At 44.6% G+C, this 17,200-nt stretch overlaps 1 protein-coding gene across 3 annotated transcripts in view; it reads right to left on the reverse strand.

Moving 5' to 3' along the window:
* Window positions 1–2,522: 2,522 nt before the first annotated feature.
* The window catches only part of LOC142576313 (transmembrane protein 47), a 114,297-nt gene continuing 99,619 nt past the window's right edge, over window positions 2,523–17,200 (reverse strand). For all 3 annotated transcript variants that reach the window (XM_075686392.1, XM_075686393.1, XM_075686391.1), the window contains 2 exons: window positions 14,349–14,685; window positions 2,523–13,123 (listed from right to left, as the gene is read on the reverse strand). In XM_075686392.1, the coding sequence (XP_075542507.1) occupies window positions 12,894–13,123; window positions 14,349–14,685 (567 nt within the window). In that variant the 3' untranslated portion in view covers window positions 2,523–12,893. The remainder of the gene's footprint in view (window positions 13,124–14,348; window positions 14,686–17,200) is intronic.

The following is a 17,200-nucleotide window of genomic DNA, read 5'->3' on the forward strand; positions in this document are numbered from 1 at the left end:
ACACTTCCAATCTGTAGTTCTTCAGAGTTAAGGTCTCCTATCTTAATGTGTGCCTTTCTGTTAGTAAGGAAGTCTCGTATATAACTGTATACTCGCTGGCCTAGGCCTAGCTCTTTTATTCTGTTTAGTATTGTTTCGTGGGTAACACTGTCAAAAGCTTTCTTTAGGTCCAATCCTAGGGTAGCTTTGGTGTTCCAACTAGTGTTATCTATAATTTGATGCTTAAGTTAATAATAATAATAATATTTGGGGTTTTACATGCCAAAAGCACTTTCTGATTATGAGGCACGCCGTAGTGGAGGACTCCGGAAATTTTGACCACCTGGGGTTCTTTAACGTGCACCTAAATCTAAGCACACAGGTGTTTTCGCATTTCGCCCCCATCGAAATGCGGGATGCTTAAGTTGGAGCATTGCATCCTGTGTGGACAAATTTCTCCGGAAGCCCAACATTGTAGGGGGGAGAACGTCGTTATCCTCGAGATAGTTGGTCAGTCTCGTTAGAACAACGTGCTCCATGAGCTTGCCCACACAGGACGTGAGTGAAATGGGTCTCAGGTTCTCCAACTGTAGCCGCTTGCCTTGTTTAGGTATTAGAATAATCTGGGCCGTTTTCCATTGTTGTGGTATTGTACGGATTGCCAGCATTCATTCATATACTTGCTAAGTTTTTCTAGACAGGCATGATCGAGATTTTGGATTGCCCTGTTTGTTATTCCGTCCAGTCCCGGCGCGGAAGTAGTGTTAAGCTTTTGTAGAGCTGCTCTCAATTCCGTCTCGCTAATCTCCTCGTCTAATTGTCTGTTTTTGGTGACTGTGTAATCTGGGTGAATTGTTGGCTTAGCCCGAGATAAATATCTTGCGGCTATCTCATCGATAAGAGCTGCTTCAATTTTGTCATATGCATGTAAGATTTTGTTTGTTTTGTCTGTACGTGGCTTTACTTTCCTCAGGATTCAAAAGCTGCCTGAGGAAGTTCCATGTTCTGGACAAACCTAATTGATTATCCATATTGGTGCATGTTGCTTCCCATTGTTGGTTACAGAGCTGTGTATATATCTCTGTTAAGCAGGGCCAGCCTGCGTCTGAGTGTCCTGTTGTGTCTCTGAGTTTTCAATCTCCTCGAGAGACCTTCTTTAGCTTCCCACATATGTAGGAGTTTACTGTCTACCTGTTCCATTTGCGCGTCCCGGGGGATTACTTGTGTGGCTGCGTTAACATCCTGCTTAAGTTGTGTGCTCCAGTTCACAATGTCTGACAGTATTATAATTTTTCTTGCAAACTTGAGTTTGTTCCAGTCTGCAATTTTGAGTTGTTTGCCCTTAGATTTGCATGGCCCTGCTTTAACAGTGATTTCGAGGATGTTGTGATCGCTGCCCCTAGATCCTGTTGGGTTACTTATATTTTTTCCCTACAAAGCTTTCCAATTTCACAAAGAACATTAGGGATGCGAAATTGGAAAGCTTTGCAGGGAAAAAAATATAAGTAAGCTATAGGGAAACTATATTTTGCATTTGACTAAATATATCTAAGACAAACTACTGGCACAGGCCAGACCATCAGCCCTATTCATTGTAGACAGGCTTCTCTCACAGAAGATGCTCATATACAAACTGCACACTCCAACTATTTTTTGAATGGGTGGTATAAAATTCTACTGCATCTCTCACTGTTTTACTTGTGTTACTCATGTTTGAGCTAGTTCCCCGACACACAATCAACAAACAACAAACTTGAATAAAATAGGGAAATGCAGTTCATTAATCTATGCTGGCTGCTCCAACTAACAATCTCATAAAATGCAACACAGATAAAGGGTTCACTTTCTAGTTTACAGATTAGTTTGTGTATATTATAAAATTTGCTGATGTTGCTGCTATATTTGCTGCTATTATACGACCCTTATAAAGTACTTGATGGAAAATTAAGAGTGAAGTGTAACTTTGTGCTCTCCAGGATGCTTCATGAAATGTCTCGGCATTCACTTTGAAGGACCTCAACCAGATTCAGCCATACAGTTAAAAATCTCAGTTGAACAAACTGCAATGCAATGAAATCCTTGAAGAAATGAATTGTTTTGCCTTTCATAACATGGTGTTCAGAGAATACCGTGTATTTTCCATGTATTTCTAGCCTCGCTATAATGAAGCGTTTATTGCCGACTTCAACATAATGAAATTTCACTGCCGACATGAAGGAAGAGCAAGACACTAAATTAAAGCTGTACTACAGCCGCTAGTGGCTGAGCGAATGAAATGGATGGTTGTTTGCAGATGCACCACAAACTGGTGTTACAGATTGACCACGCTCTATATGACTATGCTTTTCAATCAGGTGGACTAACGATGTGTGGTAATTGCACTAACCATGTAGTGAACATAGAATGTGTGTTGAGTGTGTTGAATGTGGCAGCCACTGAATGTCTACCGTGCATAAAGGCCTTATGTGAACTTTAACGAAGTGCACGCTACACAGGCATATACTTCTATGCACAGCAAAACTCAAATGACACGGACACAAGCGAACAGTTGAAAATGTAACTTTTATTTGATCTCTCCAAAAAACAAACCGCATTGTACGAGTTGCACTACTGAACCGAGTTCAGCAACTAAAGCAAAATAAAGAAATCAGAGGGGGCCTGTGAACTGAGGCTACTGTAGAAGATTGTTGACAATAATAACCTTTAGGCAAGAATATTAAAGAGAGATGGTAGTAAACGAGCTCTACCGCAAATGCAATGAAAATATTTGCAAACTCTTGCACACACAGGAGTTGCGCCTACAAACGGATCGCACACGAAAGTATCGGCAGTAACATTTTTGCCACTGGCGACAAAGCCCGACAAAAAGTTCTATAAACACTCGGAGAGATGAACGTACATATATATGCAAGCCTCTTTGCACAGGCTGAATACTTTGTTTTCATTTTTTTTTGCAATTTTCTCCTTTCACCAATTACACCGCAAAGCAACTTTCACACATGAAAGCCACAGATGAAAGTGTGTGGGTGAAATGTCTACCACAGGGAAATTCCATGTCTGCTTCCTGAGATTTTGTTCAGACAGCACTCTTTCAGAGGAGAGAGATTGACGTCGCAGCACACAAACTTGGCATTTTTTTAACTGCAATGCTGATCTTTCAACAGAAAAGCTTCAGGATGTATTCTTACCTTTCTTTAGAGCCTGTACGAACATACTGCACTTGCAAATACTGAATGCTGCATCGCTCAGGCAGATAGGCAGTGACAATGTTTTAAGTTAGACCACTGCTTTGTTCATTTGTACCCAAATTTGACACAGAGTGGTATTTGGAACCACATTTTGTTTATTGTAATGTTAGAGAGCCGTATGTGCCCGTTTCATTCATAACTAATTGGGTGTACACAAAGGTATGGCAGACTAGAAAAAGAGTTTTTTGGATTGGTAAAGATGGTGGCACCCTCTGTCCCAAGAGGGCGATACACCTATTGAAGAGATGACAGCGTGTGGAGCACTGTCAAAGTTCTAGTGACAGATAATGTTACTAGTATTCTCTTCAATGAAAACAAAAAAGAGAAATTGTTTTGTTCAGCATTGTAGCAGGACGACAGAAACATTGGGATTCCTTCTCGATAAAACGGGCAAACACTGCAGCAAAATGCAGCCTTAAACAAAAGTGCACTGCCAAATGCCACCTTTGTAGAGAAATTCGAGCACAAACATGGATGCAGTTCAGCCAGGACAGCCATCTATACTAGCCTGCCTGCATGATGCAACATTTGGGCAGTTTTTTACAGAGCAGGCAAGATTCCAGTTTAGCTTGGGAAAAACAAGAAATTCCTATTCTGAGATACAACCGCTGTGGCATGTAGTTTTAAAACTAAATGGTACTGAAACGCAACTAGAGCTGTTCTCCTTGAATCTTGCCCAGCTAGATATATTTACAAACACAATTCTTTGTTTCTTCTTTCTGAGCTTCAAAAGTCAATCCTATACCTGGTAAAATGAAAAAAAAAATGCAGGCGAATTTATTTTTCAGCCCCTGCGACAACTTGAATTAGAAACTGACTGCCCACCTACTGCAGCTATGCCGCACAGCAGCATTAAAAGAGAAGGTTAAACATGCAAAAAACAAACCAAAACGAGGATACTAAAATGCACAACCCTACATCATCACAAGGGTAGCCTAGCAGCATGCTATACCATTGTACCGTGCCTTCACTCATCACGAGCAAAAGCAACTGGCAAGTGTTTGGCTTCTTATTTACAAAGAAAAAGAAATGAGGTTTTTAACCAAGACCTATTTCTTTCTTTCTTTTTTACAATACAAGATTACCCCCTATAATTAAAGTAGGGCATCTAAGTACTCGGACGGAAGGAAAAAAGGAAAAATAGGACCAACCTACACTAACATTTGAAATGGCTGCAACTCACACAAAGACACCCTCAGAAGGTTATTCTACAGAGTTCATATATGTTTTTAAATATTGATGGGAAAAATTAAAAATAGATTCAAGAATGGCAGCTGCCGCAGTCCTTTGATGTTGCACACAAGAAGCTTGCGGACATTTTTTTTTTTTTAAGGCAGAACAAATGACACACCAGTATCATGTTAGCCCATATACAACATGCCGATGTGTTCCTTAGTAGGCATAAGCATGCAGCAAAACTGAACCTCCCTTGTTGCTAGCATTCCATATGGCCAGTGACCGGTCAAGAGTGCAGTGTCGAATACCCTTCGAAGAGAACTGTTAACGGCTCACTAGACAATTGCCCTAATTCATTCACCCTCTTGCAGTATGTCTGAGCGTCATATAAGCTAATCTTTGTCAGAGATTTGTTGCTTGACCAGCAAATTAGGTTTCCTCATCAATACATAGACCATTTCCTTTTGCTGCACGCTGATGAGAAAGGATTGGCCACTTTCCGAGACTCACAAGTAGCTGTCACACGCATTTCTTTTGCCATGTACTTGACGCTTAGGTTTTTTTTTTTTTTGCCTTCTAGGTGACATGTTTGCCTTCTAGGTGACATGTTTGCCTTCTAGGTGACATGCACTAGCATGCATTTTTCTGTTGTAGTGTAGAGAGATGACGATCTTGACTGTGACAGCATATGCCAATGACAGACCACTTTTTCAAATGACCACATCTCAATGTTGACGTCAACAGTGCTGAAGGCAAAGAAGTCCCTGTTACACCTGAGGGCAACAGGCTTAGCCACAGTTGCTGAACCACAGAAGCAGGTACATAGTTAAGACAGCAGACGAAGGTGTCTTTAATGGGAGGAGTGTCCCCTGCATTCATGACTTGTCACAGTCTATAAACTGTGCTAAATAGTAAATCTCCTAACCTCCCCGGCAACTTCTGACAACCATCACTGCGCGAATATGCAAGGCTCTATAAACCTAAATAAAGAAAGAAAAGGAAAACCATAGCTGCAAAACATGTAATGGGCTAGTTTCGTGGTGACCTCGTCAGAAGGCTTTTTTGCAATTCCCATACAAAGTAGTGCAACGCGGCTGACCAAAGCCGAGGCGGGTCATGTTAATGACATTGAAGTACAATTCTATTGCCAAGCATCAAGGGAATGAAAACTGGTGCAAAAAACGTGGTAGGTAACCTCAACTATGGTGCAGAGATGAGCGAGGTGAGAGCTACGAATATGGCAGCGCATGAAGGGACGCATGCACATACGGTGTGGCAGACAATGCAAACTTTTTTCGACATTTCTCCAAATCGTAGGACTTTCCTGGTTTATGTACAATCGTGGTAGAGAACTTTGCAGATACAGTGTTTGGATCATGTGCTTGAATCACATTTCCCAGCATAAATTAGCATTTTAACTACTTTTCTTGTCTTTTCATTTTGTTCATTAACAGGGTTCCACTGTACTACACGGTACTAATGAGTGCACACTGAAGAGTATGTAAAGACAAGTTAGAATAAAGCAAAATAATAACGATCTGTCCAGTTATCTTCCTTCAGTGCTAAATAACATGACTGAAATATGCAGTATAAGGAAGCCTATAAACTGCAAAAGTGTGGAAAATTAAATGCCATTTCAAGCTCTTGTCTTGAAGGGAAAAGAAGAGTTGTTCACGTAGTGATGCAATGAAAGCAGCAAGTCCCATAAGAATGGCAACAGTGAACTCAGCAGACATAATACAAACACACCATTTAATTTCAGTCTTCTTCTTATGTTACTACCTATTTTAGTGCATTGATTGTCTGGCAAAGTACCAATGCACATAAACCTACATGCGCTCTGCTACAGTCACTTTCTTGCAAGTGATCTATTGTAATCCAGTGAATTGTTTATTACTTTAGTCGAGAGAAACAGTTAAGTGAGCAGAAAATTTTGCTTGACTTAATAAAATAAACGCACATAAAAAGCATTGAAGCAAGGAATCAAAGTCCGAGAAGTTTAGGATGCAACTTTGTGAAAACCCACTTACTGACTTGACTGCATAAATAGGCATAACAACACGCAGTGCACATGACACTATAACATAAAGAACGAAGAGAAAGAGCATACACCAGCTCTATCTACAAATGACGTTTTCCAATTTTCCAATTTAAGTTTGCTTTGCAAATCACTCACCTAAGGGTGAAACGCTAGAACGAGCACTTCCACTTGTCAATGGTCGCACATGCTTAATAAAAGTCACGTGCAGATGTCAGTGTAAGCGCCACATTCACATGACAGAAATGTGCTGGCAACCATGCCACAACACCTACGGAACAGCAGAATGCAAAATGCACAGCACACGCACACGGTGCAAAGCGTTCACAGATGCCGATGTGTGAAAACCATGCAGCGTAACCTATGGGGTTCAACATACGCACACCCATTCACAAAACAACAAAGAAAGATACACGTGTTCATGGAGAATGCAAGGAAAAGGATGTAGACATAGTATGACTCGAACCAAAACTCCGTAACAGACTGTGTCCATCCACACTGAAGGGACACAGTTTGGCAGTGGTTTCAACATTCACATTTCTAGGACAGTGACTCGGGAGCTTCCTCCCTCCTCCTTCGCCTCTTATGTCATGCCAAAAACAAGGCGGCTCAGACCCCGAGAAAGCAATAACAGAGTTGTATAATTAAATGCAAGGACTGACAACTGCCATGTGAACGTCAATCAACGATTCAGCAGCACAAAATTTCATGTCCAACATATCTGCAGACAAAAGTAAGCAATTAGTTAATTTTCTCAAAAACATATGAAGAACACAGAAAAACAGTCGTCGGCCTCTGCCAACAATTTGTGCCACTACAAAACAGCGACACCTTATCTATAACATTTTAAATTTTCAAACAGAGTCATGTTCCATTAAAATTTTGATTGCATACACATTCATGAGGCACAAAAGAACCCGGCCACACTTGCCTGTTTTGTACATACAAGAACATACATAACAGAGCACATTCTTTCAAAAGCACATGGGACACTGTATGAACCCATCAGTGCAGCTGCTGTGGTGCAACTACACGCAAGACAGGCTTACTGCATAATAAATACACGCCACACTTTCTTACAGCATTAACACACTAACCCCTTGGATTACCCTTTTTGAGGGCTCCTTGTTTTTTCACAAATCTCAAGCTTGGCAAGAGATAATAAACCCCAACACACTCGGTACAACTTTCCTGTGCTTCCGACCCTAACCAAGTAGTAATACATTGACAACCTGCATCTGCGAGCGTAGAGGGTGACGAAAGAAACAGAAATGGGACTGGCACCATCCTCAAGTTCTTTGTCAGTTAAGGGTGTGCCATGTTGCATTGTCTTAAGCCTGGCTTCTAGAAATCAGACGTTGAGCACAATGTCTGCAATATTGAATGCGAGTATGCAAGTCACAATGTATGAAAGGACGGTAAAATAATAATCGAATAGACTAGCTGCCAGAGAATAGGCCATCTGTCCTTGGCGATTCCCTCAACCAAACATACGAGGGAGCACTCAGATGGACAAAAAAAACAAAAAACTACAAGATGAGAGCAGAGGGGAAGAGTTACAACATGCAAAAGCCATTACCATTCAAAAGAAGTTACCACACTTTCTTGATGCTACTCAAGTGGAACACCTTTGCCGACCACTTCGTGCTGGAATATGCCAATTCTCATTTAAATCACTGAAGCTAGACAACTCTGGGCTCAGCCAGGCTTCATAGCTGTAGGATAGTTCAAGCGTTCACATCAAATGAGACAGGATGTCCACAGCAAAGCTGCCCCTTAATCCTAACCTTCCTAAGAACACAAATTAACAAATTAGACACCCACTTTGTCGCAGGGTCTCCCGTAATGTCGAAGCACGGTGGTCCTTGCCTTGGGTCCGTGCCCTGCTGCCCTTTTGTGTTGAATAATGAAAGATCAACTAGCCAAAGTGTCCGCTTCAATTACATTATAGAGCTGTTGTGCCTGCAATTGGCTAAACATGTAACTGAGGCACACAAAAAGAGCCAGGTACAAATTGTGCCCTTTATCTAGATGACCACAATAAATAAACAATATGACCAAGACAAAGGCTGGCAAAATATAGCGTTGAGCCACCTTGCCTTTTAAAAACCTTTGTCTTTACTGCTACTACATGCTACACCAAGGTTGCGTTCTTTCTCAAACAAAAGTGCAAACGGAACATCAAGAAGCGAGCTTCCTCACATGAAGGCTTGCTCATCACATAGTCAAGTTTAGACAGATTTGGGAAGTGGCCTTAAAAAAACAGTTAGATAAATAATAACAGGAGAGGAGGTATGCTTGGATGTCGGAGTATGAAGAGGGTAGTGGACTCTAGTAGAGAGGAACTTGGAGGAAGCGTCAGCAGAGAAATACCCTTCCGCGACGCGTGCATTCCAGAAACTCTACCATGCTCGATGCCTTCCCTTGCACGATGACATGTCATTCTTATGCCTCGCCCACGGCAACCGACAATCCGTATCTGCAAAACCCTCACGCACACACACATACACACACCCCACAGAACCATGTGTCGGAAAGGAACTCCCACGGACACAGGTGTGACAAGCGAGCACGCAGTGACAAACAGTGTGAATTTATCTGGCACACAAACAGTGCCAACCTTTCCAACAGACAAAATCTTGTAGTTTCAAGTAGTTCAATAAGTGTACGCATTTCCATTGAAAGTCACCCTTGGCTTATTTCCCATTTTTACATCAAATCAGTTGTGAGCATTTTGGAACGCGTCAAATCAAAAAGAAGTGAAACACATTGGAACCTGCAATGTGCTCACATTGCAGGTCAAGCAAGGAGTAGAGTGACAGTTTTGTTGAGAGGTTTTACTTAACTTGCCAAGTGAGGACCAAGTTCACAGCGTTTCAACAGAACTTAGAATAAGAAGAAATCTTGGGGACAAATGTCCTGCACAGCCTCTCCTAGAAAATATAACAGATATATGACTGAACATTGTCACACACTGTGCTGTTCAGGTTGATTCACACAAGCTGTCTTCGTGGATGTTGGAAATGTAAAAAAGAAAAGAGGCTGCCATCTGCTCTGCATAGGTTCTGTTTCAAGAAAACGCCCACTAGTGAAATGCCCACCATCATACCACTGCACAGGAAGCTGTTAACATTCTGGTAAACACCTTAGATATTCCCAGTCAATGATCAGGGACATCAACATAATCAAGGGCAGAACATCAAACAACAGCTGCAAGGACCCAGAAACAATTACAAAATAAGAATGCAATTCATGGTCAACTGTAAGGAGTAGATATTGATGCAGGATGTACAAGCCTGATTAATTAAGGTGTCTAAAAGCAAGAAGAAAAATAAACTGCCTTACCAGCTGCCCAATGATGCATGAGGATTAAGCATCAAAGATAGGATTTTCTCTATTAAAGAATCTGGGACTGTTACTGCGCGTTTTCAAAATGCATTTCTCGACAGTAAACAAGTCTAAAACAGCATAAAAACCCGAAGACGGAGTTTCACCACGTTAAACACTATAAATTAATATGGTTTTGCACAGTTTAATGGATGCACAATTAAATGAAACATTACAATTGCACCTAAAAGATCCAAGGAACTTATCCACTGATTGCCTATCGCCCCAAATAAAGAAAACTGCCATAAAAAGTAGAGAATGATGAATAAAAAAAAAATTGGGCAGACTAAATTACACAGTAGTATCCATTATACACAGAATAAGCATACATGCTTCCGAAAACCAGGCAATATCTCATTGCAGCTGCCATGAAGGTAACCAGACACAGAAGTATACTACATATTTATGTGCACTCAACTGATCAACAAAAAGAAAGCCCGCTGTAAGCTCGTGCGTAGAAATTGCGTTGCAGCCTTGCCCCTTGCAACTCTTGTCAGTAATCAAGTTTCACTGGCAGGACCTCAGTTCTGTGCATGCATGTGGGTCTGGAGCTGCTGGTATAAAGCAAGAACAAGAAAACAAAGTTCATAATCTCTGGAACAAAGAAATAAAGCAGGGAGGTGCCTTAGAGAGTGCTCAAATTCATTACAGCTGCCTACAGCTTTGCTGCTGGGATGGGGTTTAGGGGGGAGCACGAGGCTAACCAAACAGTTTAACAAGAACCGAGAGTAATGAATAGAACACCTCTCTGTTGTTATGTACAACTGGTTTAGAAGTGACACGACCACTGCGGAAGAAACAAGACCTGGGCCAGAAGAGATCAGCAAGACTGTTCCAGCAAGACAAGGTTCTATCTTGATTTGTTTTAACCTTGCATAACAAGTAGGATCCCCAATTCATTTGTAATGTCTCAAAATTAACAATTAGCGCAGCAGAATCCACCAGCCAGACACACGCAGCTTGCATGAGCTGAACGGGCAATGTCAAGCAACGCAAGGCCTGCCATAGCTCGTGAAAAAAACAAAAAAAACATGATGTTCTTAAATTTGTAATCTCTTAATTTATTTACAGCCAGTAGGTTTTTGGTCAAGGTTGATTATCTATATAAACAAACAACACAGCCAAGAATGCATGCCCGGAAGTCTACCCGAGCTTGGTTAATCCGCAGAGGGTGAAACAGGAGTGCTGTTTTAACCTAGAGGCCGTGTATGCGCCACAAACCAGCGTTTCAAGGCATCGTCTATCATGTCTTACACTTTGCATACAGTGCGGCACATCCAACAAATTGTACAACTTGCACTCTCGCATGTAGCCAGTAGCGTCAAGGCTTCCACTCCTTCCGTCTTTGTGCCACGTTCCACGCACACATCCAAAGCGACGACGGTAACATTCACTCAACTAAACTGCTAGAATGCGGCCACCTTCATTATCTGGAGACACGACAGGACAACCGCACCACAGTGAGCATTGCGACTGCAAGGAATCTGCCTCCGCGTCGTCTGCACGACGCTTCTCATGGAAGCTGGTCTTGCACTTTTCCTGGAGTTGTGCAGGGTCACAGCAGACATGCACTTGCAGCCGCGGTGCACAATTACGATGCATTACAGTGCCATGATGGTTTTGAAGTCCACGGAAGCATCATCAACCAGCCTGTACTGCCCGGATGAATAGGCAGTGGTGGGGGTGTGGCAGTAGATCTGATGAAGCAATCACGGCAACAGCTTCCTTTCTTTTGGCTTTGCAGGCAGATGTTGAGGTGGTGCGGTTGTACCCAGCACAGTGTTGCCCTTCCGGAAAAAAAAAAAGAAAACAACTTCCACATCCCGTCATCCACCCCGACACAGCTGATGATGGCAGGCTTGGAGTGGAAGAGGAATGATATCATGCACACGAACACACACAAAGAAGGCAGCGGCAGCAGCAGGCTGGCGCTGCCGGACAACTTTGCAGTAGCAAGCAAATGTCTCGCAGGCTGGAGTGGCTCAATGCACTCTTCGCGACGGTATCACCAGGTGGCAATGTGGCCAGGCAATTGCAAGGCTTTTTTTCACTCAGACCGTCTAGCCACAGCTACTCGATCAAAACGCACACAGTGCAGTTTCACTCACAAGAATTGGGTGATAACGTTCGGCCTAGCCTAAGTTCTACTCATTGCAGATGCTGCTTTTATGCATCGTCAAACCAGAGTTGTGAAAAAGAAATTAAATATGCTAGAGGCAATCAAGTTCAGATGTTCCTGAGGTTTTGCAGGTGCCCAGGAATTGCTGAATCTGTAGACTGCACGCCTCAAAATTCACTCAAATTCAAGTTCTCTACAAGATATTTCATATTCATGATTGCTGATATCTTTTGTATGCAGCAGAACTGCAGCAAGGTAGTTGCTGCCCAACATTTTTTAACGATGCTGATGACGTGCTAAAGGTGTTTAGATTTACGTGCCAAAAAAAGCGATTTGGTGAAATAATTGATACAGTTCAAATGGCTAGAGGTTAATATGTGCCTGTACTTTTGCGGGAGGTGCAAACACTCTGCACTTTCTGCAAGCAACAGTCTCCAAGCTGTGCACAATATCCTCTGTTCTGATTTGAGAGTCCTTAAGAAGCCCTAAAGGCACTGTGTCTGATATGAAGGAGCGCTCTCGTTCCACATGGTGGAAAAGCTCTTAGAAAGTGCGGGCAGAGCTCATGGAGCCACATGGCAAATACTTTTCTTACCGACACTTTGGAGCCCAAGGCCGTTTTCTGAAATCCACACTATGTGCGCTTTGTGAATGAGCAGCTGTGGTCCGGAGGTACAGAAAGACGTGTATAATACAGGCCAAGCGAAATGCAAATGTCCGCTCAGCGAAGAATCAGTTGTCGTCCTCTCTTCCCTGCACATTCAGCGCTCCATAAGCGGAGCAGAGGGGGCAGAGGCAATGGGGGTGCATCATCGTCAGTAGGAGGCAGACTTGAGGTGGAGCACTGCGGGCGACGATCGCCTGGGCGTTTCCTCGGCACGCTCGCGCTGTGGGGTTAAATTCAGGCGGCGACGGCGCGTCCATTGCCCAGGCGGACGCCCGGAGGCTACGCCTTGGAGTCCGCCGCCCCATCGTGCGGCAGTGCGCGCTCGCGGTAGTAGATCTCCTCGGTCTCCTTATCGCACAGCAGGAGCAGGATGGCGCCAAACAGGAAGATGGCCGCGCCCCAGCCCACGCCATACGCCCAGCCGAACTCCCACAGCTGCCGGTTGCTCTCCTCAATCTCAGCCGCGAAGCATGCCGGATAGATCACCAGCGCGATCAGGATACACAGCACTGCAGCAGAGAGGAAAAAACATAAGTTGTCAGGTGTATGCAGAAGGCCGCCTGGGAAAATGGGAACCTTCATCGAGGGATGCATTAAGCAGCTGTGGCTCATAGCACCAGCATAAAGGGACACTGAAGATAAATATTGAACCAGCTGAGACTGAAACGCTAGTCCCTCAAAACACTATGTGCATTTGTTTACCAGAAAAAGTGGTCATTATTAGAGGAGCAAACGAAGGTCAAATCTCGCTTTCTTGAACTTTCTGGAGAACAGTAGTGCTGACGACGTGAATCTGGCATCATAGAGTCAATTATATTATTGTACATCTGAGCTCTCTTAGCACAGGATAGAGAATGAAATGACCACAAAAGTTACCATTTTGAGAATTGCTGACTTTCGAATGCAATGCAGAAGTGCAACATGCCAAACTACCCTCACTTAATGTTTCTCCTTAATATCTAAAAGAAAAGAATACTTTAGCAGATAATTTTTGAAGAAATTGCAAGCAACCAGTGAATCCTTATCAGTGAAATGAGAACCATGCAGGAAGCATACAAAACTACTGCAAGCTGCGTACTAAAATATCTCCAGCAGCGGTGACAGAGAAGCATAGCAATGAACCCGATGAGCAGGTGTCCGCACTTCCGGCGAATTATTTTCGAGATACAGCACAGCTCATCATGGTACAGAAGGTGATAAACATTGCAAGTTGAAATGCATGGCGTGAACACTATGTGTATACATCCATAAGAAATGCAATAATCACAGATGGGAAGCCAATGCGGCAAGCTTTAACAGCTTTTACACCATGGAGCTTTGAGGATTTGCTGATGCACAGCATAGGAGATCCACTGCAGTGCCCCCGGGTACACTCCAATTGCATGTGATAGGGCAGCTATACTTTTTTAACAAAGGTTATGTTGGTAAAAAAAGGCTTACACTTTCTTGCACTGGGTACATGGGGTTACTTGGTTGTTTTATTATACAAATGTTGAAAAGGAGGAAGAGAAGAAAAATTCCAGCTGACAGCACAGTACCTGTCTAACATAACGGCTAACACCCGAGTCATGGGCAGTAGAGGGGGCTGGGGGAACAGCGGTGAAGGAAAGGTAGCGAGGACAGGAGACAGGACAGAAGGTGGATAGCAAAGAAGGCATATCCAGGACTACCGATGCTGCCATGCTTTTGCACTTGTACGAGGGCGCGGAGGAGTAGGGGCACAGTAATACTCACGTGCGCAGACCATGACGTAGAAGGCGAGCCTGTACATGAGGTACTTGCGCACGGGGTTCTTGCTGCACAGGCCGCAGCCGGTCATGACGGTGGCGGCGATGTCGCACAGGAGCGTGATGACGCAGAGGGCGGCGGCCGCCTGGATGTAGGCGACAGTGCGCGCCACGTAGCAGCCGGGCTTGACGTTCAGGCCGAAGGGCAGCGGGAGCGGCGCGTCCTCCTCCACGCACTGCTCCCAGAGACCCTGGCGGAACTTGTGCGCGATAAGCCAGTTGGACGAGGCCAGGCACAGGATCATCAGCAGGATCACGATCAGGCCGCAAATGAAGGCGAACACCTGCGCATCGTTTCGAAACACGCGGGGATGTCAGCTCGACTCTACGCGCTGTTTCCGTCGATCCGGCGACTGCACAATACGATTTCTCGGCCCTCTTTGGCCATACCTCGCCCTTGCGCAATAAGACCCCCTGGCACCAAACCACCATCTGGCATCCCACGCGAGACACGAATTCTCCCACGCTAGCTTCTCCGTAGCGCACTAGCGTCTCGGGCTTCCCCGCAAGACGAGTCACCTTGCGGCGGAGCCCGTATGTGAGTTTCGTTTGCGTGAAGCGTTGACACGAACTGCTCGATGAGACTTGACACAGGCAAGAAAAGGGCACAAACGAAAACAGAACCGGTATAATGTCTGTACCGCTTGCGCTCGGTTCGATTCCTTTCTTATCATCCAGCGCACATGGCGGCCCGATGCTGCTGATAACGAAGGTGGAGCGTCGCTAGGACCACATACTAAGAACGAAAAGGAATAGCGTTGGAATAGAATCGTTCATCCTGGCCCTCACTTTTAACTGACTTTAACTGCCAAGGAAAACAGCAAACATGATCACATATTTTCCATGTGAAAGGCCTTAGAAGCTTTTCGACTGTTATTTCGGAAAACTTGCTAGCGCAATGCAGTTAAGTTGAATTAACTTTTCTTGCTGTTCTTACATCCGAACCTAACCGAGCACGCAGTCACCACAGTATGTAGTTGGCGCTGAGCAAAGATCAGGAACATTGAAAATTTCGTCTGCTCATAATATATAACTCTTTCGAACAACCTGTAGAGTAAATAAATAAATAAATAAATAAAACCGCCTTCATAAAGCCCCGTCTTCTTTTCATGGCCTTCTGTCAGCGTCCACATTGCAGAGGGAATGCAAAGGACAGCAGAGTTGCCGTGCTCAGGAAGTATAGCAATACCGGCCAAACCAAGCGACCACGTAGTGACCAACTCAGAAAGGTCAAAGTTTTCCTTCAAGACTCCTCCTACGGCTATTAGCCATATGTCCAACATCCTTTCTTTTTCTTCAGTTGTGTATTATGTACCATTACTTCTAACAGTCGCCCGTGAAATGCAATTGAAAGCGAAAGCAGAAACAACAACAACAAAAAGAAACGCAATCCTCAGAGCAACTCGCATCATCGCAGCAGGCGTGACGACCAAGTCTTGCCTGAGAGAAAGCAACAGTGGAGAAACGGGGAGACGTATAGAGGGAATAACAATGCGCAACATTAATCAGGTGGGGTTAAAAAGTAACGGACGTATCAAAGTGCAGTACACGTCATCCAGCGTTCAAAAATGGGCTCATGTGCGACGTCGGAGCGGCACGCTTTATCTTATGAAGTGCGGCGGGCGCGAACAAGTGGCCTGCAAATCTCCTCCGACGCCGCTCGAATACATATGTGACGACATCATCACAACAGGCAGCGCGCGACATACTGCACACCAACCAACCCTCGCGCGCTCTTCCTTCTTTTTCTAAAAGCTCCGACAAGCGATCGGTGCGCTCGCGCGACCATCGTGCAAAGCACAACGAGCGGGAGAGGACAATGACCTTCGGTCCCGGGCAAGAACACTCCCCTCCGTTCCTTCCCGCAGTCCACAGCCAACCGCTAGCGCCCGCACGCCCGTTCCCTAAAATTTTCCCATTTCCCCCGCGCGGAGCTAGGGAAGTCGTGTCCCTCGTTTCTGGGGGAGGCCTGTCCCAGCGCCGCCTTCACGATTCTTCCCTAGACGGTGAGACGTTTCTTCCCCGGGTCTTGTGTATTGCCCCTCCCCTCTATCTACACCCCCCCCCCCCCGGACAAACACGCCCACGCGCGCACGCTCCCACAAATAAAAGAGAAAAAAAATAGAAAAAGAACTGCGCAGCTATTAGGAACTGAGCCGTTTCGGAAAACGTGATCCCTTGCAATGACTGCACCAAAAGCGACGAATGTATTCCAGCCTAGACTAAGGGCTGTATCACTGCGAGGTATTTGATGATCTGTTTTCACCTCCTAAGGCATACGGGGGTAGCTATGCGCCTGGATACTTACATTACCAATGAATAACTGCGGGCGGCTCCTCCCGTCCACCCATCCCACTCACCCGTCCTTGCGGGCTTATTAGGTTCTTTTTTTTCGGCAGGGACGGACCGCAAGGAAGGTTTCAAATGTGATCCGCCTGCGCGCCAAATAAATAACGAGTCCCGAATCCGAAAGCCTTTACCGAGAGCCTGGCGTCCTCGGTGATAACGGCGAATCCCGTATTCAGGTTCAGTAACGATAACATCGCACCCTTTAGGGCATACTCGAGAAGAGGTAGGACCAAACCACCCACATTACGATAACCATGCAAACAGCCTCGCCGCGTTCCGTCACGCAGTGCGGACAGACAACCCTTACCGGAGGGTAGTAGTGTTTTCTCTCTGTAAGCTTGGCACACACGTTGACTAGTAACCTGTGCTTCAAGTGTTTACCTGCATAAATGACTGGAATAACGTTGATAATTCCTACGCTTGTGAAGGATGCCGAAGGCTCTGGACCAA

The sequence above is a fragment of the Dermacentor variabilis genome, chromosome 3 (assembly GCF_050947875.1).
Source record: "Dermacentor variabilis isolate Ectoservices chromosome 3, ASM5094787v1, whole genome shotgun sequence".
Taxonomy (NCBI): Eukaryota; Metazoa; Arthropoda; class Arachnida; order Ixodida; family Ixodidae; genus Dermacentor; species Dermacentor variabilis.